A 27,327-nucleotide genomic window follows, 5' to 3' on the forward strand; every position below is an offset into this window, starting at 1 on the left:
TGGGTAGGACAATTTTTCTATTATACAGAGACAAAAAATCAGGAGCATCTGCACCCACAAGGCGGTGCTCTTGTTTATTTTCCATTAATATTTACAATATTTATTATCAACATGTGAAGTTTTATACCCTCACCTGGTCAACCCCATCCCCCCAAACAACAAAAAAAAAATCATTCCTTTTTGTTTAAAATTCATTGAATTTGCTTTTCTCTTGGGGTCATGGAGAACATTCAGTTTTAATATCGTAGAATTCTGCTTGAGCTGGTGCTAGAGGTTGTTGCATATTTCATTACCTCTCACTGACCAGATCAGATCTAGTTGACTAATATTTTGGTTGTATTTTGAGCTTCCAAAGAATTTTCTCACAGATTTTATTTACTACCACAACAGCAGTCTTTAGAGTACCTTGTTGTAGCTGTAAAAAGTCTCTTCGAGCTCAGACCATTGTGGTTATAATTTATGGTCATTTTTAGATCATGGAAAAAATTCTATTTTACAATAATAGAATTCGGCTTAAACCCATGCCTGGGGGTGTGTCGGTTGTTGCATCTTTCATTACCTCTCGTGAACAGGCTCAAACAAACCAAGTCTGCTTTTATCTTGCTTGTTTGCATCTGATGTCTCCAAAGGATCTTCTCACAGATTTTATTTTTATAAATTTTTTTTTGCTAAAATCATCAGTTATTAATCTTTTTTGCATTATACACCACCTTAAAGGGGAACTAGAAATTGCTTTTGTAAAAAAGCGCATGTCTCCCCCAATGGAAAGTCCTATAAGAAGTCAATAGGGGTCAGGAGCGAAAGTCAAAGAGACACTGATGGTTGGCTGCAATAGGGATCATCTACTTGCCATGTCCAGTCATCCCGCTAAGTTTCAACACTCTTGGCCTAGTGGTTCTCAAGTCACTGTTCAGGCTCCTGTGACCTTGACCTTTGATCAAGTGACTCCAAAATTAATAGGGGTCATCTACTCTGCATGTCCGATCATCCTATTAAGTTTCAACATTCTAGGTCAAGTGGTTCTCAAGTTATTTTCCGGAAATGATTGTACATGACCAGGCCCCTGTGACCTTTAACAGACTGACCCAAAAATCAATAGGGGTCATCTACTCTGCATGTTCAATCATCCTATGAAGTTTCAACATTCTGGGTCAAGTGGTTCTAGAGTTATTGATCGGAAATTGTTTTCCATGTTCAGGCTCCTGTGACCTTGACCTTTAAGAGTGACCCCAAAATTGATAGGGGTCATCTACTCTGCATGTTCAAACATCCTATGAAGTTTCAACATTCTGGGTCAAGAGGTTCTCAAGTTATTGATCGGAAATGGTTATCATTGTTCAGGCCCCTGTGACCTCGACGTTTAATGAAATGACCCTAAAAACAAATAGGGGTCATTAACTCTGCAGGAACAATCATCCTATGAAGTTTCAACATTCTGGGTCGAGAGGTTCTCAAGTTATTGATCAGAAATGGTTTTCGATGTTCAGGCCCCTGTGACCTTGTCCTTTAACAGAATGACCCCAAAATTGATAGGGATCATCCACTCTGCATGACCAATCATCCTATGAAGTTTCAACATTCTGGGTCAAGTGGTTCTCAAGTTACTGACCGGAAATGGTTTTCAATGTTCAGGCCCCTGTGACCTTGACCTTCAACAGAGTGACCCCAAAATCAATAGATGTCATCTACTGTGCATGACCAATCATCCTCTTAAGCTTCAACATTCTGGGTCAAGTCGTTCTTAAGTTATTGATCGGAAATGGTTTTCCATGTTCAGGCCCCTGTGACCTTGACCTTCGACGGAGTGACCCCAAAATCAATAGGGGTCATCTACTGTGCATGACCAATCATCCTATGAAGTTTCAACATTCTGGGTCAAGTCGTTCTCGAGTTATTGATCGGAAATGGTTTTCCATGTTCAGGCCCCTGTGACCTTGACCTTTGACGGAGTGACCCCAAAAACAATAGGGGTCATCTCCTCCATAAGCCCTACCAACCTATGAAGTTTGAAGGTTCTAGGACAAATGGTTCTCCAGTTACTGCTCGGAAATGAAGTGTGACGTACGGACGGACAGGGCAAAAACAATATGTCTCCCCCAGAGGGGAGGTGGGGGGGAGCTGGGGGAGACATAATTAAACAACGGCATAACATAAATGTATATAATGGGTCCACTGAACTTTTTTTCAACAACAAATGAAAGACACTAAAATTCACAATTTTATTTATTCTTCCTTAATAGTTCATGAACACAAATGATAAGAAAATTCCATCAATACTGTATTTGTCATCTCCTGAAATAGAAGAAAAAAATTATTATTAATTGCTTATCATATTAATTTGTGGCAAAAGTACTTTTTACATTAAATTAATGGAAAATCCACATGAAACAAGAGATGTTACAATTAGAGGATGAATCTACCCGATGTAGTATTTTCTTAAGTGAAGAAGCATTGCCTGTGACCTTGACACTGAAGGTATTGACCACACCTGCATACAACACGTCTTATCATGCTTAACATCTGTGTTCATTTTCATTGAAAATCTTTGAATCATCTCAAAATAAAAGCTGAGACATGTCAAACCTGACACAAGTGCCCTTTGTTGTAATCTTGTCAATATTGACCTAGCTTGTATGCCAAACAAATTCTTATCATGCTGAACACTTGTGTAGTTTCATTGAAAACCTTTGAATCATTTCAAAGTAAAAACTGAGACACCCTCGTCAGTATTAACCTAACTTAAACACCACACACCTCATAATGCTTGACGTTAAGTTTTGTGTAAAAATTCATTGAAATAGCTTGAATTACATCTGAAACATTTTTTGGCACAGACAGACAGGCAAATAGACAGTGTTACTTCTGTATGCCTCCCCTCAGGGGCTAAAGAACACACATTAAATTTTCTCATAGTCTGGTTCAAGTGAAAACCAAAGATAGGAAGTTTTGTCTCTGACACTGTCTGATAGACTGGGTCAACAGTATCATGGTTATATCACAGCAAACAAAAAATTCCCATCTAATAGTATACACATGCTTGCCATTCAGTAGTAAAAACTATTGCCAAAGGTCATGTTTTATTATATGACATCAGAAATAAATTTTCATAGATTCTTTTTTTCTTCCATGTTTGAACTTTAGTCCAGCATTTAATGTTGAACTATAGACCAGTCAACAGCACAAACTATGGACCAATGATTTATATAAGTCAAGTAATACCATTTCATAATATAAACATTATAAATACACATCTGTATTTGCTAGTTCTTTCACTTGTTGAAAGAGTAAGTTTCACAGTCAATTTCAGAATATCAATCTTAAGAAGGTCAGGGCCCAGTTGTTCGAAACTTTAACAGACTGTTAAACTAATCGCCTATTAAAGTTTGATTCAAAATACTGGTCTTGGTGGGAAACACTAGTACGATGTTTTAATTTTACTTTAAAGACGTTTTAGTGTTCATAATCCTCAAGTAATAATCTGTTGTTCTAAGTTTTCTAAAATGTCTAAATATTATTCTAAAACTTTATCAACTGTTAAAGTTTCGAAAAACTGGTTCCAGGCCTACAGACTTTCATTTTTTTCTCAAAATCTAGATAGGGTAGGTTCATTAAAAACTCTATGTAAAAAAATACATTTCATGTCAAGGTGTGGGTATATGACAATGTTGGGAATGTTCACTCTATTTGTAAATGAGTAACTTTTAATATCTGGAGAGAAACAACAACAACAGGATACCTTTTGCCTTTCTGTTTGTTTTTCTTGCCAGGCAATCCAAGCTCCTTCCTTTCTTTATAGGATGGTCTGTAACATAGAATTATGTAATGTTTTAAAAAAAATCGGCTCAAAACTTGCAAAAACTAAAACTCATGGTGTTCTGCCGTTGTTGGTAAGGAGTCCGTCACTGGATCATATTTTTTTCTTCTAGTGAATCACCTGTACTGGCATTTTCTAGGGACATGCTTTAAGGTGTTCTCAAACCAAACAAGCTTCAAGATTTCTTCCACACTGCCCAAATAAACTTGTACAAAACTCTTTAACACATACAAGTTATATCTACAAAGAAATACAGAAATCGGGTGTAGAAGATGTTTTATTTATGAGTTTAAAGCCGCAACATCATTTGATGACACTCCAGCAATACATACAATCTTTCCAAATCCTTTTGTAGCTATCATACCAGCACAAGCGTTCCTTGTGACTTGAGGTAAAATGGATTATCTGCATCAGAGTTTCAAAGTTTGACAACTACAATCAAATCTGTATTTAGCAGCCAGCCTAAAGAGTGACAAAATCTGGCTGCTTGGTTGAAATTACAACAGTCAAATTAGGAAGTTAGCTGACTGGCTGCCTAAGGCAAGTGTTTGCTTAATACAGGTGGCTGTTAAGGCAGATTTAACTGTATGACACGTCTGAACTAGCAAGAAATATAATCTACTAGGTCAGCATGTTTCTTACCAATAAAAATGCCAGAAACTTGTAGAAAGCATGATCAATTTTTATACCTACCCTGCTCTATACTGTCTAACTGCACTTTTGCCTGTATTTGTAAGTTCCTTATCAAAAGCAGACTTAAGTTTTGGCTTCTTTTGCTTCTTTTTCTTTGAGGGACCTGCACCTGAAAATACAAACGGTAAATATCAGTTTTCACCTATTGTTCGTAACAGTTTTTTTTGTGTTCTGTGGTTTTATATAGCAATATCCATTTATACACAATACATCTGTTTAAAGTCTCCGAGGGTGGTAGCAGGATCTTCTTGAATTTTAAAAACGTTTTGAAGAATGCCAATGTTATGGCCAAAAAGTACATTTCCAATTGTAAAAAAAATTGCGCAAAACTCATAATTTCTAAAAAGAATGTTTACAGATGTTACATAATTTTTGCATAGTAATGCTGTTTTTATGCTAAGATATCCCAAGTTTTAAAACAACCTATTCACAAGTACGAGTATGCCCATGGGCAGAATGTTGAGCCCACCAGCTGTCAAGTGTGACCTTGGCCTTAGTCAAGGGACCAGGTTCTTGCGCATGACACTCTGTCTCATAATGGTGAACATTCATGCCAAGTTACATCAAAATCCCACCATGCATGAAGAAGAAATGCTCCGGACAAACTTCAATTTGACCTTTGACCTCCAACTGTGACCTTGACCTTGCAGATAGGAACATGGGGTTTGCACATGACACTCCTTCTCATTGAGGTAAACATTCATGCCAAAAATAAACAAGATAGGTCAATGCATGTCAAAGTTATGGTTTAGACAAAATCGGACGCACAAACATACACCGACCCACCAAAAGTGACGACTAAGTCCAGCTCACCGCAAGCAGGCTCGACAAGTCAAATTTTTGTGTAAAAATGACTGATACATACAATTGAAAATACCCCTTTCAAAATAATTTTCTGGACAAAAACTTCAAAACTAACAAGACATTGTAACAAGGGGTCTGAGGTCTTGCATGCAACACATCATTTTGTTATGATGACTATTTGTGTCTTGTAAAACAAGAACAAGAGCTGTCTCCATAGGATGACACATGCCCCCGATGGCACTTTGAATGAATATATAGTTATGGCCGATGTTAGAGTTTAGGACCTTTGACCTACGGAACTGGGTCTTGCTTGAGACAGGTCGTCTTACTGTGTCACACATTCATGTGTAGTTATTTTAAAATCCATGCATGAATGACAAAGATATGGACCGGACACGCCCATCAATGCACTATCATGAAAAATGACCTTTAACGTCTAAGTGTGACCTTGACCTTTGAACTACAGACCTGGGTCTTGCGTGCGACAGGTCGTCTTACTGTGGTACACATTCATGCCAAGTTATTTGAAAATCCATCCATGGATGACAAAGATATGGACCGGACATGCCCATCAATGCACTATCTTTTAACGTCTAAGTGTGACCTTGACCTTTGAGCTACGGACCTGGGTCTTGCGCGAGACACGTCGTCTTACTGTGGTACATATTCATGCCAAGTTATTTGAAAATCCATCCAGCGTTGACAAAGATATGGACCGGACACGCCCATCAATGCACTATCCTTTAATGTCCAAGTGTGACCTTGACCTTTGAGCTACGGACCTGGGTCTTGCGCGCGACATGTCGTCTTACTGTGGTACACATTCATGCCAAGTTATTGAAAATCCATCCATCGATGACAAAGATATGGACCGGACACGCCCATCAATGCACTATCCTTTAATGTCTAAGTGTGACCTTGACCTTTGAGCTACGGACCTGGGTCTTGCGCGCGACAAGTCGTCTTACTGTGATACACATTCATGCCAAGTTATTTGAAAATCCATCCAGCGATGACAAAGATATGGACCGGACACGAAAATTGCGGACAGACTGACAGACCGACAGACGGTTCAAAAACTATATGCCTCCCTTCGGGGGCATAAAAATATTCTAAAATCTTTGATCTCTAAATGTGACCTTGATCTTTGAGATAGGGGTTAGGGTCCTGGGCACTGCATGTTGTCTCTATCTGGGGTACATTTGTAGCGTACCCCTCGTATAGCGTTGGCCTGTTAGCTACACAAGGAGAGCCACACGAGTTCGCCTGGGCCCGGCTTATGGTAGGTTAGGCTTTGGAAATTTATTACGGAGGCTATTGAACAGTTAAAATTTTATTAACATATAACTAGTAAACAAGATGAACATACATAGTCAAACATACAGCATAAAAGTTTATATAGATATTAATATTGGCAAGACAAATATCAAACATGCAAAATTCAGTTCCGCGACGCTCTGCTATATTACAGTGCACATAGAGTATGGAGAATAATAAGGTTCATAGTCTATAGAATATTGAATATTTTACTATCCTTATTTGTGGAACAATGTATCTTCATGCGACGCCGAATACACCCTGCCGTTTGTCACTTTTTAAAACACTAAATCGCACTTAGCCTATTTTACACTAAGAATTCACTTAGTTGAGTTTTACACTAAAAATAACTTTGTCACTTTACACTAAAAGACACTTAAAATGTATTTTACACTAAAATTCACTTAGTCAAATTTCACACTAATATTCACTGTCAGTTTTACACTAAAAATCACTTTGTCAATTCAATACCGCGCCGATATGTCACTCATTATTCTAGAACTGTTTAGTAAAACCCGATAGATCACTAAAATTGGACAAAATCACTAAACTAAGCTTTATAACATCCCTTGGATTAACGGTACCAAAGAGTTACTTAATGTAGTAGATAATCGATCAACACTTTAGTAAATATCACTAATAATTTACGGCACTTCGTAAAATAATTTGACCTTCGGTTTCACTGGAGATGGGCTAATACTGGTTTCACTAAATTTCGATAACTTGGAAACAGGACTAATATTTATTTCACTAGAGTTTAGAACAAATATAATTTTAGTCTCTGGAATAATATTACTACCTCTTCGTCCGTTGGCATCTTCTGGATTTTAGTTTTTAGTCTTTTAGTAGACTTAAAAACTTTAGTAAAATATTAGATTTTAGTGCGACCGTTCAGCGTGCATGACCAACACCGAATGAGCACAGGTCAACATAAACAAAACTCCGCGCGCTGATTACCTCATTAAAATGACGTCATACACAGCGAGGCGAACGTGCGGTAACATGGCCGCCATAACCAGGAAGTAAGCGACAAATAATAATTATTTCACAGTTTTCAGCGTAACTTAATGATTATAAAAGGCAACATCGGTGGATTTATTAATAATTCAAGTAAGTTTATCAATTCCTAACGTGTTTATAACTTGTGACTTTATAATTAACTTGATAATAAGCATCAAAATGACAAATTCAGGGTACGAACATTCCGTCTACATTTCTGAAAAAGAATGCAATCAAACGAAGTCACACAGTATTATACCAATATAACATGTGATAAATTTCATTGTGTTAATATCAAGCAACATACAAATAATGTGAATCTCCCTAAATATATCTTGATTATTCATAAAATATTGCATTGAATTTGGCTGTCTATACCACATACATTTCAGGGAGGGTGGGGTAGAAATTCATCAAAATAATGGCATAGTTCGGCAACATATTTACAGATGAACACATGCATAAGAACATTATATATCTAAACACTTTCAAATGCTTTATGTACAAAAAAAAATAAATGATAAATTGAAGAGCTAAGGAACCATCCAAGAAAGCTTAATCCACTGTAAAGCAAACTCATTCTACAGGGTCGTTACACATTTGTACCAAATTATACCGAAATTCCTTGGTGACTGGCAGAGTTATAGACCAGACACGGAACAGACTCTGTTAACCTTTTACCTCAAAATGTGACCTTGGAGGTAGGAACATGGGTCTTGCATGTGACACATTGTCTCATTACTGGGAACATTTATGCCAAATACATGTAACTTTAAAAGCTCCTGATGATAAGTAGAGATATGGACCAAACACAAAACAGACCCTGTTAACCTTTGACCTCCAAGTGTGACCTTGACCTTGAGGCTAGGGGTCTGAGTCTTGCACATCGTCTCATTATGAGAAACATTTGTGCCAAATAATTTCAAATTCCTTGAGGGTAAGCATATTTATGGACCAAACACGAAGTGTGACGAACTGAAGGACCTAGCCAATTTCTATATCCCCCTTTTTATCTTTGAAAGACTGGGGACAATCAGGGTATTTAGAACATTTATAAAGGTCCCATTACCATGTTTGAAATTCTTTAAAATGATTTCTAATATGCTTGTCTCTGTTAAAACACTCTTACGCTAGAATGACGTCACGTTAACGTGCAGAGATGTCAAAGTTTTTGTTGCGACCAAGAAGGAGCGTTTCAATATTTTATCTACTGGTTTAGACTAAGGGCATATTAGAATGGAAATAATTTATAGCAAAAGCGTGTTTTAACACTATATATAAACTTTATATGATATGTTAACTTTGCAAAAGAAATAGTATTTTATAATTTGTACTCTACCTTTCTGGTCATCATCATCAAACCCTCTCATACGTTTCTGTCTTAAAGACTTTTTGGCGAATTTTGCAGCATATAACTGAGCTTTCTGTATTTCAAAGTTGGACCGATCTTCAGCCTGGAACATAGTTACATGGTCATGACTTATTTTTATGACAACCATAATCATAAGATGTAAACCTGTGCTAAAAGACTAGATTGTGAAAACAGACCATACGGTTCTAAACACTAATAGTTTCATTTCCAAAAATGACAGTAGTGTGTGGTAAACATTATATTTTTTCCACCATTATTATCAAAATGTTTATTCAGCCTAATCTGAAGCATTTAGAACTATTAATTAGAGCACTTAACAAGTTCAAAATCTAATTCATAACTTTTTAATTGCTTCTCAACTTGACTTTGCATAAATTATTTTCATTCATTCTTCTATTTTAGTCCAGCCTATATGTGTCCACACGGATGTTTTTTTATAAGTATTCTACTGCACCAACAACTTCTGAAAGCATTTGCACCATGAAAACAAGCTGTTCACTTACTGTTTTATTTTGTACCATGTCTTTTTTCTTCTTCTTCTGTTTGCCAGACATCAAGTCATATTCTCCTAACCTTAATGCAGCTGTATAAATAAGACATAAATATAAAATGTATTCTTTATTATAATCTTTGAATGCATCACAAAGAATCTAATATTCTCGAAAATTAAATAATGTCGAGAGATTGAGATTACATGCTTGCAAGTAGGATTTCTTTCCTTTTTTTTTAGCTCGACTATTTCAAGAGTAAGTAGAACTATTGGACTAACCCATTTGTCGGCATCAGCATCAGCGTCCCGATTTGGTTAATAAGTTTTTGTACGTAAGCTAGTATCTCAGTAACAACAAAAGAAATGGATTTAAACTTCATACACTTAAAAGGCACAGGTTCCATAATTCTGTTTTGCTTCTTACAAATTATGCCCCTTTTTCGACTTTTTTTGGTTAAGTTTTCCTATGTAAACTGGTATCTCAGTACCCACTAATGGGAATGGACTGAAATTTAACACACTTGTCCACTGCGATGAGCTGACATGCACTGTACAGGTTTCATAACTCTGTTTTGCATTTCTACAAAATTATGCCACTTTTCAACTTTTATATTAGTTAAATTGACAAGGCTGTTTAATAGTCGAGTGTTGCTGTCCTGTGGCAGCTCTTGCTTAAATAAGCTTTTGAAGTATCACAATTCAGAACAAACTGCAAGTTGTTTGCACAATTAAGTTGAGCATGTTGGAAAATTTACTTGTAAAACTAAAATCAAAAGTTTTAAACATACAGTTTAATTCATTTGACAGTTTTAGAACATGCTTACATTGTGATATACTACATATACATGTACATGTAATTATATCCCAACCTCTCGTATATCATAATTTTATACCATGCAAATTTTGTATGGCTATATTCATATCTCAATGAATTAAAAATGTTGAAAGTATTCTATCTACTGACATAGAGCATAATAATTAAACATGAAGGCAAGAATAAACAGAGAAATCACCACGGCTATTTCATAGCCAAAACTCTGCCAACTAGGCACAGTCCTATATTCATCTGATTCTGTATAGGAATCATTTGACAGTCTGCTTTTTGTAATAAAAATGAAATAAAATTAACCTTTAACCTGCTAAATTTTTAAAATGGACTGGTCTATCATTCAAACTGGGCAATTCCATTTATTATTCGAAGGGGTGTTCCCTGAAAATTTACTGACTGAATAGCAAACACTGCAGACCATAAACAGCCTGCACGGATATGATCTTTGTCTGCCTTGGTCGCAAAGGCTGAATCACTTGCTGCCAGCAGGCTAAAGGTTAAGTAAGCATTCCTACTTTTTTCAGCCATTCTTTCTTTGTGTGTCTGGAACCAAACACGTTTCTGGTCAGAATTCATTTCGTCTTTGCTCTCTTCAAGAATTCTCTTTGCTTTATTCATCTGGTTTTCGGTTGCTCGCAATTCTCGTTCCTCTTTCTCCTGTAGCTCAATCTCTTCTATATCTTTCTCCATGGAGCTGATCTTGTCCCGATATTTTGATATAACATCTAAACAATGATACACATTTATTTCCTGAGAGATTTTAGCCTGTTTTCAATTGAACATGACAGTAATTCAGCCATATTTTACAGCTGTCAAGATTTTCTCGACAGCTTACCTAAACTAATAATTGCCTTGCAAGACAGAGTAATTTTACAATAAAAGCAGAGATAACTCTTAGGTACGAGGGCAGTTAAAAAATAACGTAGACTTTTGGTGTCAGAAGACGCATATTGTGTAAAGAGCAATGTGAAATATATGATTGTAATTTGCAATCTTTCTCTTATTTGGTCATACATTTTTTGTAATATTTCTGCTGATAGGCGAAACTCGTGGAGCGTTTTAATCACAATAGCTACGCAATACGCATTACCGGCGCAGTCGCTTTTTCATCTGTCATGATTTGAATTTTATCGCTAATATTCGCAGTGATAGGACACTTTTCCGCCAGAAAATATGTCAAAGTGCAGCAACACGTCAGGGCGACATGCACTGAGAGTAAGACATCATTTGGACGTAGGAGTCGAAAGTAAACAACATTTAAAGTAAGTGAGTATCACTGTTTATAATGCAATTGTTATGCCATCATCGACTCACATGTTGTTTAGTTATGTAGAAATTTGGGCAAAAAGCAACTGAAATTTATAAACTAATGAAGCAGACGCCACAACAATGTTTGGTCATCTGTGTCTTGATTTTCAAGTGGTACAAACAATTCGCAAATGTCCCCTACTTGCTTAAAGGCAGTGGAGGTAAAGGGACAAAACAACAAGAGTGCCAGAATGTCACAATATACGCCCGTCACAGCAAATTTCTTTACTCTAGCACCTGTATTTGCAAATGGAATTTCAATTTTGTGGTTGTTTAGTAATCATTGTAAGTCATTTGTTTTTCTAAGTCCACAAAAAACACCTTACCAGGTAGAGATACATTAAAATACACCTAAAATTTGAAAGTAACATCTATGTTGTACCACAGAAAAGTGGTCTTGTTTTTTCCCTACGGTCAATTATAAAAAAATTACAATATAAGTTATTTATAGTAACAACTAAGGGAAGATAATCTTAAAAAAAAAAAAAAAAAAAAAAAAAAAAAAATCCAAAAAAAAAAAGTCCACACAAAAATCTTTACCAGGTAGATCTAGAGATTGGTCAAAATACACCTCATAACTGGATGTAGCATGCATGTTGTACTACAGAAAAGTGGTCTCGATTATTCCCTACGACTAGTAATGAAAAAGTTACAATATAAGCTATTTATAGTAACAACAAAGGGAAGTAATTCTAAAGAAGGGAACTGCGTATGACACTTCGTCTCATGATGGTGTATAATTGTGCATAGTTACATCAAAATCCCTCCATGCATGAAGAAGAAATGCTTCGGACAAAGTCATTCTTGTATCTGACCTTTAGCCTCTAAGTGTGACCTTGACCTTTGACCTAGGGACCTGGTTCTTGCGCACGACACTCCGCCTCGTGGTGGTGAACATTTGTGCAAAGTTATATCAAAATCCCTCTATGCATGAAGAAGAAATGCTCCGGACAAGGTTTTCATTCTTGTATCCGTTGACCTCTAAGTGTGACCTTGACCTTAGACCTAGGGACCTGGTTCTTGCGAATGACACTCCGCCTCATGGTGGTGAACATTTGTGCCAAGTTATATCAAAATCCCTCCATACTAGAAGAAGATATGCTCCGGACAAAGTTTTCTTTCTTCTATCCTTTGACCTCTAAGTGTGACATTGACCTTAGACCTAGGGACCTGGTTCTTGCGCATGACACTACGTCTTATGATGATGAACAATTGTGCCAACTTTCATCAAAATCCCTCCATGCATAAAGAAGATATGCTCCGGACAAAGTCATTCTTGAATTTGACCTTTGACCTCTAAGTGTGACCTTGACCTTAGACCTAGGGACCTGGTTTTTGCGCATGACTCTCCGTCTCATGATGGTGAACAACTGTGCCAAGTTTCATCAAAATCCCTTCATGCATGTAGAAGATATGCTCCGGACAAAGTCTGTGGACGCCGCCCGCCCGCCCGCCCGCCAGGGGCGTTCCCATAATACGTCCCGTTTTTTCAAACGGGCGTATAAAAAATCTGTGATTCCCTGATAACGTCAATGTATGACGCCTTGGACAAAGACCAAGTACTCACGATTTGCACCCTGTCTGAGATGCTTGGCTTAAGTGTTCATAATTTTCAGTATTCTAACCAAACAACTCATTATGACTTACGTGTTTTTCATCATAATTAATAAAAGAAATTAACAAATATTGAATACTGCAAACCTAATGAAAGCATCATGATGAAGGCACGACGTCATTAACATCGTTAAAATATTATCACCGTGTGCCGGGTTCGTGTAAGTGACTGTTTTCGAAGTGGCTTAACTCCTGACTGTATGATCAGAATCAGGTCAAATTTGCAGTGCAGTGAGCAGAAAGATTGCGAATCACGATGGTATATTTTTTTATTTGTTTCATTGAAGTATATAAAATCTAGAGAAAAAGTCTACGTAATTTTTTAACAACCCTCGTATTGGTTTCATGCCATTTGTCAACAGCATTTTAGCTGTATAAATTGGTGACAATTTAACCTAACCATTACTCCTAGTTTCTGTATCAGTGTTAACTCCTCTACAAGTCATGTTCAACTTCCTCACATGTCATCTGTCAAATCAAGGAAAATATTTACCTTGCTGAGAGATCCAACCTATGACCTTTCAATTCATGCTATTGTGTACTACTTATTAAACTAACTAGGCATTCTTTGGAATCAACGGTGGAAGAATGACTTTAGACATATTTTTTTTTACATCCCAATTACAGGTTTATATACTTATTACATGTTTACATATTTATTACCTGGAAACTGTAGAATTATAAAACAGAAATAAAAATCCTATGCCAATCCAAAACAGTTTATCAAGATGAAAGTATTTATAAGACATTCTTAACATTTTTCTGCATTTTACCTTGAGGTACGATTCTGGTCTTCAAAGGTGTTCTGGCTTTTTTTACAATTTCCTTCAAAACTTTTCTTTCTTGCTCACCAACAAGAGAAATTGACCTGAAAATAACAAATGATATTCATTAAACAAGAGGTCCCTGAAGGCCCTGTATTGCTCACCTGAAGAAAGTAGGTCATATTCATGGTCACTGAAGTCAGTTTTAAGATCGGTGTGCAAAACTGTACATGTCATCAAAATTTCAAAGCTGTATCTTAAAAAACAAAACAAGAGCTGCCACTAATGGTGACAAATGCCCCCGCAGCACCTTGACCTTTGACCTGGTGGCCCCAAAGTCAGTAGGGGTGGTGTACTCAATAAGTACTATCAGCATGTGAAGTTTGAAGGTCCTGAATGAAGTGGTTTTCATGTAAAGTGCCTTCATGCAAAAAGTTAATGTTGGCCCATGTGACCTTGACCTTTGACCTGGTGACCCCAAAGTCAGTAGGATTGGTGTACTCATAAAGTACTATCAGCACGTGAAGTTTGAAGGTCCTGGGTGCAGTGGTTCGCAAGTAAAGTGCCTTCATGCAAAAAGGTAACGTTGGCCCCTGTGACCTTGACTTTTGATCTGGTGACCCCAAAGTCAGTAGGGTAGGTGTACTCAATAAGTACTATCAGCATGTGAAGTTTGAAGGTCCTGGGTGCAGTGGTTCGCGAGTAAAGTGCCTTCATGCAAAAAGTTAACGTTGGCCCCTGTGACCTTGACCTTTGACCTGGTGACCCCAATGTCAGAAGGGGTGGTGTACTCAATAAGTACTATCAGCATGTGAAGTTTGAAGGTCCTGGGTGCAGTGGTTCGCGAGTAAAGTGCCTTCATGCAAAAACTTAACGTTGGCCCCTGTGACCTTGACCTTTGACCTGGTGACCCCAAAGTCAGTAGGGGTGGTGTACTCAATAAGTACTATCAGCATGTGAAGTTTGAAGTGGTTCGCGAGTAAAGTGCCTTCATGCAAAAAGTTAACGTTGTGACTAACGAACGAACGAACGAACTAACTAACGGACGGACAGTTGAAAACTAATATGCCTCCCTTCGGGGGCATAACAAGAGGGCCATGAAGGCCATGTATCGCTCACCTGACCTATTGACCTAAAGATCATCAAGATCAACATTCTGACCAAGTTTCATTAAGATATGGTCATAAATGTAGCTTCTAAAGTGTTAACTAGCTTTTCCTTTGATTTGACCCGGTGACCTAGTTTTTGACCTCACATGACCCAGATTCAAACTTGACCTAAAGATAATCAAGATTAACATTCTGATTAAGTCTCATGAAGATACAGTCATAAATGTGGCCTCTAGAGTGTTAACAAGCTTTTCCTTTGATTTGACCTAGTGACCTAGTTTTTGACCCCCACCTGACCCAGATTTAAACTTGACCTATAGATCATCATGATTAACATTCTGACAAAGTTTCATTAAGATATGGTCATAAATGTGGCCACTTCAGTATTAACAAGATTTTCCTTTGATTTGACCTGGTGACCTAGTTTTTGATTCCAGATGACCCAATATCAAATTCATCCAAGATTTTATTGAGGTTAACATTCTGACCAAGTTTCATGAAGATACAGTCATAAATGTGGCCTCTAGAATGTTAACAAGTGTTTCCTTTAATCTGACCTGGTGACCTAGTTTTTGACCCCATCTGACCCAGATTTAAACTTGACCTAAATATCATCAAGATTAACATTCTGACCAAGTTTCATGAAGATACATCATAAATGTGGCCTCTACAGTGTTAACAAGCTTTTCCTTTGATTTGACCTAGTGACCTAGTTTTTGACCCTACATGACCCAGATTCAAACTGGAACTTGAGATTATCAAGATTAATATTCTGACCAAGATTCATGAAGATACAGTCTTAAATGTGACCTCTACAGTGTTAACAAGCTTTTCCTTTGATTTGACCTGGTGACCTAGTTTTTAACACCAGAAGACCCAATATCGAACTCGTCCAATATTTTATTGAGGGTAACATTCTGACCAAGTTTCATTAAGATTGGACCAAAAATGTGACCTTTAGAGTGTTAAGAAGCTTTTCCTTTGATCTGACCTGGTGACCTAGTTTTTTGATCCCAGATGACCCATTATCAAATTCTTCCAAGATTTTATTGAGGGTAACATTCTGACCAAGTTTCATTAAGATTGGGCCAAAACTGTGACCTCTAGAGTGTTAATAAGCTTTTCCTTTGATTTGACTTGGTGACCTAGTTTTTGACCCCAGATGACCCAATATCGAACTCGTCCAAGATTTTATTCAGTGTAACATTCTGACGAAGTTTCATTAAGATTAGATCAAAATTGTGACTTCTAGAATGTTAACAGTCAAAATGTTGACGACCGACACATGAACAGACGGACGACGACGGACACAGGGCGATCACAAAAGCTCACCTTGAGCACTTCGCGCTCAGGTGAGCTAAAAAATAGGTCAGTAGGTCACATTCCACATGACCCAGATTCGAACTTGACCTAAAGATCATCAAGGTTAACATTCTGACCAAATTTCATGAAGATACAGTCATAAATGTGGCCTCTAGAATGTTAACAAGCTTTTCCTTTAGGCTTTAATTTGACCTGGTGACCTAGTTTTTGACCCCATCTGACCCAGATTTGAACCTGACCTAAAGATCATCAAGATAAACATTCTGACCAAGTTTCATGAAGATACATCATAAATGTGGCCTCTAGAGTGTTAACAAGCTTTTCCTTTGATCTGACCTGGTGACCTAGTTTTTGATCCCACCCACCCAGATTTGAACTTGACCTAAAGATCATCAAGGTTAACATTATGACCAAGTTTCATAGAGATATTATCATAAATGTGGCCTCTAGAGTATTAACAAGCTTTACATTTGATTTGACCTGGTGACCTAGTTTTTGACCCACCCGACCCAGATTTGAACTTGACCTAAAGATCATCAAGATTAACATTCTGACCAAGTTTCATTACGATTTAGTCATAAATGTGACCTCTAGAGTGTTAACAAGCTTTACCTTTGGTTTGACCTAGTGACCTAGTTTCTGATTCCACTTGACCTAGATTGGAACTTGACCTAAAGATCATCAGGATTAACATTCTGACCAAGTTTCATAGAGATATCATCATAAATGTGGCCTCTTTAGTGTTAACTAGCTTTTCCTTTGATTTGACCTGGTGACCTAGTTTTTGACCCCACCTGACCTAGGTTTGAACCTGACCTAAAGATCATCAAGATTAACATTCTGCCCAAGTTTCATAGAGATATTATCATAAATGTGGCCTCTAGAGTGTTAATAAGCTTTACATTTGATTTGACCTGGTGACCTAGTTTTTGACCCCACTTGACCAAGATTTGAATCTGACCTAAAGATCATCAAGGTTATCATTCTGACCAAGTTTCATTAAGATATGGTCATAAATGTGGCCTCTAGAGTGTTAACTAGCTTTTCCTTTGATTTGACCTGGTGACCTAGTTTTTATCCCACCTGACCCAGATTTGAACTTGACGTAAAGATCATCAAGATTAACATTCTGACCAAGTTTCATTAAGGTATGGTCATAAATGCGGCCTCTAGAGTGTTAACTAGCTTTTCCTATAACCTGGTGACCTAGTTTTTGACCCAACCTGATTCAGATTTGACCTTGACCTAAAGTTCATCAAGGTTAACATTCTGACCAAGTTTCATTAAGATATGGTCATGAATGTGGCCTCTAGAGTGTTAACAAGCCTTACCTTTGATTTGACCTGGTGACCTAGTTTCTGATTCCACTTGACCTAGATTTGAACTTGACCTAAAGATAATCAAGATTAACATTCTGACCAAGTTTCATTAAGATACAGTCATAAATGTGGCCTCTAGAGTGTTAAAAAGCTTTTCCTTTGATCTGACCTGGTGACCTAGTTTTTGACCCCACCTGACCCAGATTCAAACTGGACCTAAAGATCATCAAGATTAACAATCTGACAAAGTTTTGTGAATATACAGTCATAAATGTGGCCTCTGGAGTGATAACAAGCTTTTCCTTTGATTTGACCAGGTGACCTAGTTTTTGATCCCAGATGACCCAATATCGAACTCGTCCAAGAATTTATTGAGAGTAACATTCTGACCAAGTTTCATTAAAATTGGGCCAAAATTGTGACCTCTAGCGTGTCAACAGTCAAATTGTTGACGACAGCCGACGATCACAAAAGTTCAACTGTTAGCACTTCGTGCTCAGGTGAGCTAAAAATACGACGTCTGCTGAAGAGTTTCTTATGACACTTCATGTGTTTTTTACAATTTTATAATGCATCTATTTCAACTAAAGAGAACTTTGAAATTATTTAATGTTGTAGGCTTAAAATTTTGTGGTTTTGGCCAAACCATGTAATATTTGTTAGACAGGATTTCTTATTATTGACTAATGCAATCACTATATCAATGAAAATTAGCCCCCATCAAATACTGATAGTTTCAAAGAACTAGGCTATGTCTAATAACAGGATAAGCCTGGTTCAAGTAACTGGTGTTTTGCTTACACTAACACAGAGCCAATCTGGCAGCACTGCAAAGGGAACAAACCAGGTATTCAAACTTTGCATCACGCAAACATGTTCATGTTCTATTATACATATTTGACTGCATCCATAGATGTGTCACTGCCATATGTAATTCCTGACTTACATCATAAGTTAGACGGTCACCCAGGGAACATTTAGGTAAAATTATTTTTAAACTGGAGGAAAATGCCGATGTCATTTGAAAACATTTCTATTTTTTGCTCTAGTGGCCATGTTATTTTACATATCAGAATAATTTAACCACTGTAAAGTAAATAGCTCTAATTTAAAAAATTGTACCACCGGTTTCTGACAGGAAGATTAAATTTCCTCTATATGCATATAGGAAAGTGTACAAACACTCTGATAGACATGTTCCTTGATGAATAAGATTAATAATCTTTACAGAGGGTTACCGTAGGGTCATTTGTGTGAAATTCTTTTAAAACAGTCCTGAGGAAGACTCCGAGATGGAGTCGAAAGTCTCGAGTAGAGGTCAAATCATGCCTCAGAAAGGTAACTATCTACGTTGAATCAGCATTGATGAGGCAGGAATCAACCTCCATTCTACGTTATTTTAACAATTATAGAAGACCATCCAAGGAACAAGGTCAAGTTTAAAAAATTGCAGCAAATGGTTTCAGAGGAGATGCCTATTGAAGAAATGTACAATATGCATATGTCAACTTCATGTTAATGATGTATACCAAGTTTCATTTGAATTGGACAAAAACTATTTGAACAGTTGTGTGCAAAAGAAAATGTGACAGATGGAATGATTGAAGGGCAGTTCAAACACTATATGCCTCATGGGTCTCCAATGCTGAAGGCAAAAAAAGTATATTATATCAATCATAGTACACTTAAATTAAATTTTATCAATACTGACAATTAAATAATATTATAGTGTTCTTTATTCATCTTATTTATCATTCACTTAGTTTAAGACTGCTATCAAATCCTGGGACATATTTACCTGTGTTGATCAGTTATACCTAATCTTATCTGATGAATATCGATTAAATTGTGAATTAAATCTATCATTTGTAAAATAGATTAACACATTTTACTATCTTATCAAGTTAAGTTCATAGTGTGCTTTAACATAAACATTTAGCCTTTATCAAATATTATTGAAGGTGTAACAGACAGACATGTAGGACGTTTCAAAATCAAACCAGAAACTGGGATATCAAGTTTTTCTACAAGCGAAGTGACTGCGAAGTGACTGCTGCAAACCAGCTAACTAAGAGGTAAACTTTTTCTTATTGACATGACTATCAATAGGAAGAAATTGGCAGCATCTTTATTCATATTTTTAACAAGTCCAAAACATTGCGAAATGATACTAATTTCACTTGGGTACTGGTTACATATTACTTTTGCTTTATCATAGACTCCCTGTTTAAAATCACAAACTTTAGATTAAAACCAAAGTATTAAATCTACATAATATTTCAATGAAACTTTGAAGTATCAGTAGTTTGTAGCACCTACTAGGGCATGTGTGGTTAAAAACTGTATTTAATTTCTGAAATAATGTGATTTTTACTTCTGAAGTCACAATGTGGTCATTGTAAAAATGCTTCATTTCACACAAGTAGAAAATGGCAGGTACTAGAAAAAGCAGCTCTTTGATTGGTCAGTAAGATTTCCTGATGTCATGATAGAATTAAGAATTAGCTGTAACTGACTTACAGATCAGACAACTAGCAAGAGGGCCCTGAAGACCCTGTATTGCTCACCTGACCTATTTCTTACCCCAGATAACCTTGTATCTAATTTGGCCTAGATTTTATGTAAATCAGGTACTAGATCATTAATCAAGTTTTTCAATGATTTGACCTAGTGACATAGTTTTTGACTTCAGGTACCCAACTTTCATAGTTCACCTAGATTCCATACAGGTAAACATTCTGACAAAGATTTATGATGATCAAGTAGAAAAAGTGGCCTCTACAGTGTTAACGAAGTTTTTCTATGATTTGACTTAATGACCCAGTTTTTTCCCCAAACGACCGAGTTACAAATTTATCCTAGATTTTAAACAGACAAACATTCTGACCAAATCTCATGGAGAACAGGTAGAAAATGTGGTCTTTTGAGTGTTAACAATGTCTTTCCATGACTGGACCTAGTGACCCAGATCATCCAGCTTAAAACTGGACATAGATATCATAGAGACAAACATTCTGACAAAGTTTTATGAAGATCAAGTAGAAAATGTGGCCTCTAGAGTATTAACGGTTTTTCTATGTTTGACGTAGTGTGCTAGATTTTGAACAAGTAACCCAAATTGACCTAAATTACATAGAAACAAACATTCTAACAAAGAATTATGACGATCAAGTAGAAAAAATGGTATCTACAGTGTTAACAAGGTTTTTCTATGATTTGACCACCTAGTGATGGTAAAAATTTCTTATTTTCTGGGTGAACAGAAGGAGTGTGTGCATTTATTTTGGGTTGGAAGGGCATTAATACACGAGTATATGGTAATACAATTTTAATATGTGTAGTCGGACAATATATATCGTGGTACTAGTATACAGGAATACATGCATATATTATTACATGTATGTCATACAATATGGGAAATTTCACTTCATAGTGATACTTTTCTTAAGTTTGGCCAAGATCCGTTAAAACTATAAGTGGAGTTGTTCTGCAAGTCTTATATCAGTATTGGGCAGTATGCAGCATTCTGTAAAATTTTAATGGGCCATTACTCCAAAACTGGTCTTGGTACATACACATCCTGAAGACATGCACAAGGTCACTTCATATTGATACATCCTAGTAGATTTTGTCAGTTCCCTGAAAACTGTAGAAGTTATCTGGATATGTCTTATATTAGTATTGCATAATCATTCTATAAAATTTCAAAGGGCCATAAATCCTAAACCAGGCATATTACATTCACGTCCAGACAACATGCACAAGTTCATTTCATTGTGATAATTTTTTGTAAGATTGGGCAAAATCCCTTGAGAACAGTAGGAGTTATGTGAGCTTTTTTAAGGATGAATGGAAGGACAGATAGATGGAGAGAACAATAAGGAAGCCGCCCTGCTCCCACTTCCCTGAATTTTTTTTTGAGCATAATAATTTTACTTAATCTAGAGTGTGGTAAATATGAAAAGTTTATTCACTTGGTTACAATTACCTTTCAACCTTTGCGGCCAGTACAGACCAAGATTTTCAATAATAACATATTACAGGAAAAGCCTTGATAATTTCAGAAAAAAATAAAGCAACGGTTTCATGGAAGGACATTTGAAAAAAATATTATCACAATAACTCACCATCACCCTTCAGCTACAGGTGAGATAAGATTAACTTTTGGTTATCCTTTTTATGATTTCAGAATGTCACAGACTCCGAATAATTCTCAAATTATATCAATGAAACTGTCTGAAGTGCTCGGTGATATTGGCGTTAGTGAGAAAATAGTGCTGAAAAGGAGAAGGACATTTCTCTTGATGGAAGTTGTTGACACCACTGCTCGGAGATTAATGGGCAAGGACGTCAATAGCTATAATTTTGGTAGTCAGTCAGAGGGTTCTACAACAATGGAGCTTGACTCAGACATTGATACACTCTTTGGTTATCACAGTTATCGGTATCTGAACGTGATACAGAACCAAACTGAGCGAAGACCTGGAGCGTGGAATGTACTGATGGTCCAAGATGAGACCACATCACCTGGTTATTGTCTTTTACAACTTTTGCAGCCTGATTATCTTCTGCTTCTCCATAAACTCAGCCTAGATGCCAAAAAATTTGTTGCAGATGATAAAGGTAGACTGTTGATGAAAAACACTTATTTTGATGACTTAGTCGTAAAATATGATGGCAAAAATGGTCCTGCACATGTTTTTAGAGGGAATGCACACACAAATGATGAAGATAATGTCATAGCATGGTATTGTAAATCATGGCCTACAGAAGCCAAACCTTGGTTACTAAAACAAGGTATTGGAGGATGGCCTGACGAGAACATAAAGAGATACTGTAAAAATACAGGATGTTTTATTGTACCAGTAGGCAGTAAAAGTGGTAAGAATGAGGAACTCGAATGGAGAATATCGACTTCCCATGCCGAGAGACGTCTGATGTTCAGTTTAAACATTACACAAATTAGATGTTACGTCCTCATGAAGATGATTCTCAAAACATTCATAAATCCTCAGTGTAATGATGTCATCACAAGCTTCATGTGCAAAACTGTTTTATTTCATTGTATTCACAATACAAAATCCACTGAATGGCAGGAAGACAATTTACTTCAATGTTTAAAAAGCTGCCTCTCATTACTGCAAAATAATGTTGAGAATGAAAACTGTCCACATTTCATAGTTCCTCAGAACAACCTCTTGAAAGGAAAAATTCCTGCATCAGTTAAACCGAAACTCATCGAAATCCTGCAGTCTCTCATAGATAGAAGCACTGATGGAGATTTACTGCAAAGCATTTCTATTGATCACCTTGGCTTGAGATATATAGCGAAGATGGGGGTGTTTCCAGGCATAATATTACATAAAACCATTCAAAGTCATGAGTCTCCAGACAAGATTCCCGTAAAGCTACTAAGACATATTGCTGCACAACTAAGCATTTCTCACAGAAGTCTTTTGAAGTGTATACTGGAAGGTGGAAATGAAATAAAACAAAATAGATCAGCTATCCTTACTCTGGTTAAAAGGTATGAGCAATCTGCACACATACTTCTCATACCATTCCTCCATTCATCGTTCGCTTCTGTTATTGCATCTCACGACCTAGACATTAACAAAACTATATCCTCAGAGGCAATGGCCTTGTTTTCAGCTGGCTTAAACTCAGATATATCATCCGGCAAACTGAAGCTCGCATCGGCTCTATACTGTTCTGGAGATATGGGCAAAACAGTATGTATTCTCCTGAAAACTGAATGCGAGTACGATAAGAAATATGTGGAACCTATATGTAAATGTTGCAAACACCCACAGCCATATATAAGACCTGGATTCTTTGATAAATCCAATACAGGAAATGAGGACTTAATCAAATATATCACGTCCTTTTGTGTAAGATTCTTACCTTGCGAAATGAAGTGTGTTCCACATGAACTGCATTATGAAATGTATAGATCTACACAAGTAGACATGTCTCACAGACATAAACACAATGACTACTGGATGGACTGGGCTGTGGTGGATTCACTCCCTTACCTCTACTTCCTCCAGTACAAAACTTTTGGCCATCTTCAGAAAGCAACAGCACAGCAAAGGGCTCTTACAGAACTCATTCAGACAGTTGAAACAGAACAAAACCTGGGTCACAGGGAAACAGCTTTAAACTTGATAGGACAATGCATGGAACAAGAGAACCGTCATACTGATGCTCTAAATTTCTATGTAAGATCTCTAAATATGTGTGAACGAAACAATGTGGCAAAGATACATATTTGCAGATTACTTAATATTTTAATCAACAGAAAAGTTCCAGAGAAGAGGAAGAAGTAACATGAAATTTATAAAGAAGGTGGAAAAACAGGCATTTATTTAGAAGCTGAAGAAATAACAGGCAGTCTGAACAGAAACCAAAGAAATAACTGGCAATTTGAACACATACTAAAGAAATAACAGACAAAGTTGAAGACAAACAGAAGAAATATCAACAGATTGTTTAGCAATTGAAGAAATAACAGACCATCAGACTAGATATCAAAGAAACTATTGGCAACACAAACTACACAAACTGTAGAAATAACAGACAAGTTGTGAAAAACAGAAGAAATATCAATACATTTGTATATAAACAAGCAAATTCGATGAATTGGTATCCCCCGCCGAAAGGGTTTGTGGTGAGGAACAGCAAAACAGTATATCCGGCAAAAAGTTAAGGATGTTACTAAGAGGCAAATAATTTCATAAGTCAAAATCAATTTAACAGAAAATGAATGCTATTTTTTGGTGGGAGCGGCGGGGGTGACTGGGTGAGGGTACAAAACATCATATGTTGATTATAAATATTGATGGAAAATTAAAAATGAAAAAAAAAATGGGGGTGGGGGGGGGGGGGGGGGGGGTGTGCATGCTTGGGATGGGGGGCATGACTGGGGGGAGGAGTGAGGTGGGGGAATGGTACAACTTTGCATGTTGATAAATATTCATGGAAGGTTTGAAAAAAAAAATAAAAAGGAATGAAAAATTATCTTTTTTTTTGGTAACGGGTCATAACGGCCCAAATCCATGACGGTCCGTGACCAAACGGCCCAAAACCATGACGGACCATTTCTCATTAATAACCAAGAATTTCAAAGAATTATTTTTATTTATTTACGAAGCAAAAATGACAATAAATTTTATAATACAAATAATTGGATAACAGGACAGGACACGAAAACATATTTAAACATCTATAAAATGAACATTAATTAATTTTTAAAAGCAATTAAATGCACGATTATAATTAATATCGCTAAAGAAAATAACTCTTTATATGCGAAAATTAGCTATTATATATTTTCTTATTTATACCTAAATTAAATTTATTTATATCTACATACAGAAACGATCATTAGACACTTATAAAGCAAAAATTAATGATTTTTAGTTCAACAATTAGAATGTAATTAGCGATTTAATTAACATGTGTCAATATCCGTTAGGAAAATAACTTTTTATATGCGAAAATAAGCTATATATTTTATGTTATTACATTTTTAACTGTACTTTATGTTATTTTAAAGAATATCTTTGCTCATACTCATATATGAAAAATAATTGATTCTGTACCAAAAATGAAGAAATGAACAGCAAATACATGTATTTATGATGTGAGCGTCAAAATCGCTAGAGAAAATAGCTTTTTATATACAAAAATAAGCTATATGTTTCATTTTTTTTACATTTTAAAAATCTACATTTTCAGTATTTTTGAAGAATATGTTTGTACATACTGTAATCGTACCCAGTCTTTGTCATGGATGGCGCTATAACAGTTAGTACTGGATGACTCTTAGAATTTACTACTGTAAAAACCTGATCTCTGAATTATATCATTGGATGGCATTTACTACTTCAAAACCTATGGTTTGTGTAGACCCTTTTTATTGGACGACAGAGCTTTTATTAATGGATGGCTTTTACTACCTTGTAACCTGTACGTATATCTGATGGTAGAGACGTAATTCAATAGAAAGATTTATTCGTTTCAATTTCTTTTAATGATGTTGAAATATTTGCTATATTATTATAACGATGTTGAATTAAATCATGTAATTAATACGTTATTGTGTTCTGTTTTATATTTCATAACCCTTGGTAGTGTCACTGTGGCTGTAAACTTCTGTATTTCAAGGTTCTTGATTGTTAAAATGTTATGAAAATGTCACTTTGGCAAAGGAGATGTACATGTTTTTTTGCTGTTTTGTGATATTTTGACGGAATTCACTATTTTGACGGCGTCCACAGGTTTCGATGGATTTTACAGTAATGACGGCAACCACCTTTTGACGGCATTCGCGAAATTGACGGCGTTTAGTATTGTCAGGTAGAAATCAATGTTATTCATGCTCTTTTGACGGTACACCTTGACGGTTGACGGAACCAGTGAAGTTTGACAGACTATTGACCTATCTCTGATGACCTACGGGTTTCAACCATTTACCCGTTTTGACGGTGGAAAAGCTGAAAACTTGACGGCATTCGCTTTACTTATAGCCTTTTGCGTACTAATATCCCCAGGGTGAATAGTCCCACCAGAAAAGTTTCAAACATAGCGCTGTCCAATCAGCGCGCACAGCGGCTCCAGTTAGCCAATGAAATCGTTACGCATCACAATCATCGTCTGTATCAAATCGCCGTCATTCGAGATAGATCCGTCAAAGGTCCAGTAAAAGCACGTTTACAAGGTCCAAACAGAACGGATCCCTAAAAGGGTTACAGCTTTGTAATTGGCAGTCTTAGGGGATTTAATATTTACTAACGGTAGTTATGCTGCTTGTTGGTAATTTCTCACAGCATCTGGCATGGAAGGAACTAGCTTCCGTCAAAAGTTTGACGAGTAAATGTAAGCAATACAGAGTTTAAACGTTTGTCAACATTATTGAACGAGATTGTTATTGGCATGAACTCTGTTGATGATGGTAAATATCTATAACTACGAATAGCTGCCGTAAGTTTGTTTGTTGAAACATAATTTGCAATTGTAACGCATTTCCGCGATCATAACAAATCTTGATGGAATTCATGTCTTTGCCATTTGTGTACCAATTCACACTAGTTACTGGTCTATTAAGATGATTTATGCATGGTACATGTTTGGTTTGGTCTGAAATAGTTCCTCACCCAGTTATTTTGTGATTGTATACTTATTTACCAGTGTCAGCTAGACCGACTATTACACTTCCCCCTCCTTTGCCGAAAATTATCCTCCTGGATAATCGAAAAGTTATTCTATTGCAGTTACTGTTAGTGTTACCTTCAGTTGTTATTGTTCTACCAAGGGCATTGCTTTGTTATTTGAGATAAATCATTAAAGAATATATATAACATATATAAACTTTCCTCTAGAGAGAGATATCAACATATCATATATTAACTATAAGAACTGATCAACACAAACAAATAAATCTTAAACAACACTGTTTCTGCTCAGTTTATCATTCTAGCTACTGTTCTGCAATGTTTAGGCACCCTTCTATTGAAACATACTTGAAATAAATTTGGTACCTCAGAAGTCTAGTTAAAACTGCAAAACAA

General features: G+C 36.4%; 2 protein-coding genes across 2 annotated transcripts in view; one reads left to right on the top strand and one right to left on the bottom strand.

The window, feature by feature from the left end:
- Window positions 1-2,205: 2,205 nt before the first annotated feature.
- Window positions 2,206-27,327, bottom strand: part of LOC128557715 (probable ATP-dependent RNA helicase DDX27) — a 75,642-nt gene continuing 50,520 nt past the window's right edge. The window contains exons 15-21 of the mRNA XM_053545730.1: window positions 14,014-14,108; window positions 10,834-11,043; window positions 9,503-9,582; window positions 8,967-9,081; window positions 4,508-4,616; window positions 3,737-3,802; window positions 2,206-2,292 (exon numbers count right to left, since the gene is read on the bottom strand). Coding sequence (XP_053401705.1) covers window positions 2,286-2,292; window positions 3,737-3,802; window positions 4,508-4,616; window positions 8,967-9,081; window positions 9,503-9,582; window positions 10,834-11,043; window positions 14,014-14,108 — 682 coding nt within the window. The 3' untranslated portion in view covers window positions 2,206-2,285. The remainder of the gene's footprint in view (window positions 2,293-3,736; window positions 3,803-4,507; window positions 4,617-8,966; window positions 9,082-9,502; window positions 9,583-10,833; window positions 11,044-14,013; window positions 14,109-27,327) is intronic.
- LOC123549027 (uncharacterized) lies at window positions 19,427-24,604 on the top strand. Its single transcript, XM_053545732.1, has 2 exons — window positions 19,427-19,830; window positions 21,945-24,604. The coding sequence occupies exon 2, from the start codon at window positions 21,946-21,948 to the stop codon at window positions 24,082-24,084; it is 2,139 nt and encodes a 712-aa protein (XP_053401707.1). The 5' UTR covers window positions 19,427-19,830; window position 21,945; the 3' UTR covers window positions 24,085-24,604.

This window comes from Mercenaria mercenaria, chromosome 6 (assembly GCF_021730395.1).
Source record: "Mercenaria mercenaria strain notata chromosome 6, MADL_Memer_1, whole genome shotgun sequence".
Classification (NCBI taxonomy): Eukaryota; Metazoa; Mollusca; class Bivalvia; order Venerida; family Veneridae; genus Mercenaria; species Mercenaria mercenaria.

What these genes read in the sequence shown, in the direction of transcription:
- LOC123549027 (XM_053545732.1), top strand. Translation starts at nt 21,946, where the DNA reads ATGTCACAGACTCCGAATAATTCTCAAATTATATCAATGAAACTGTCT.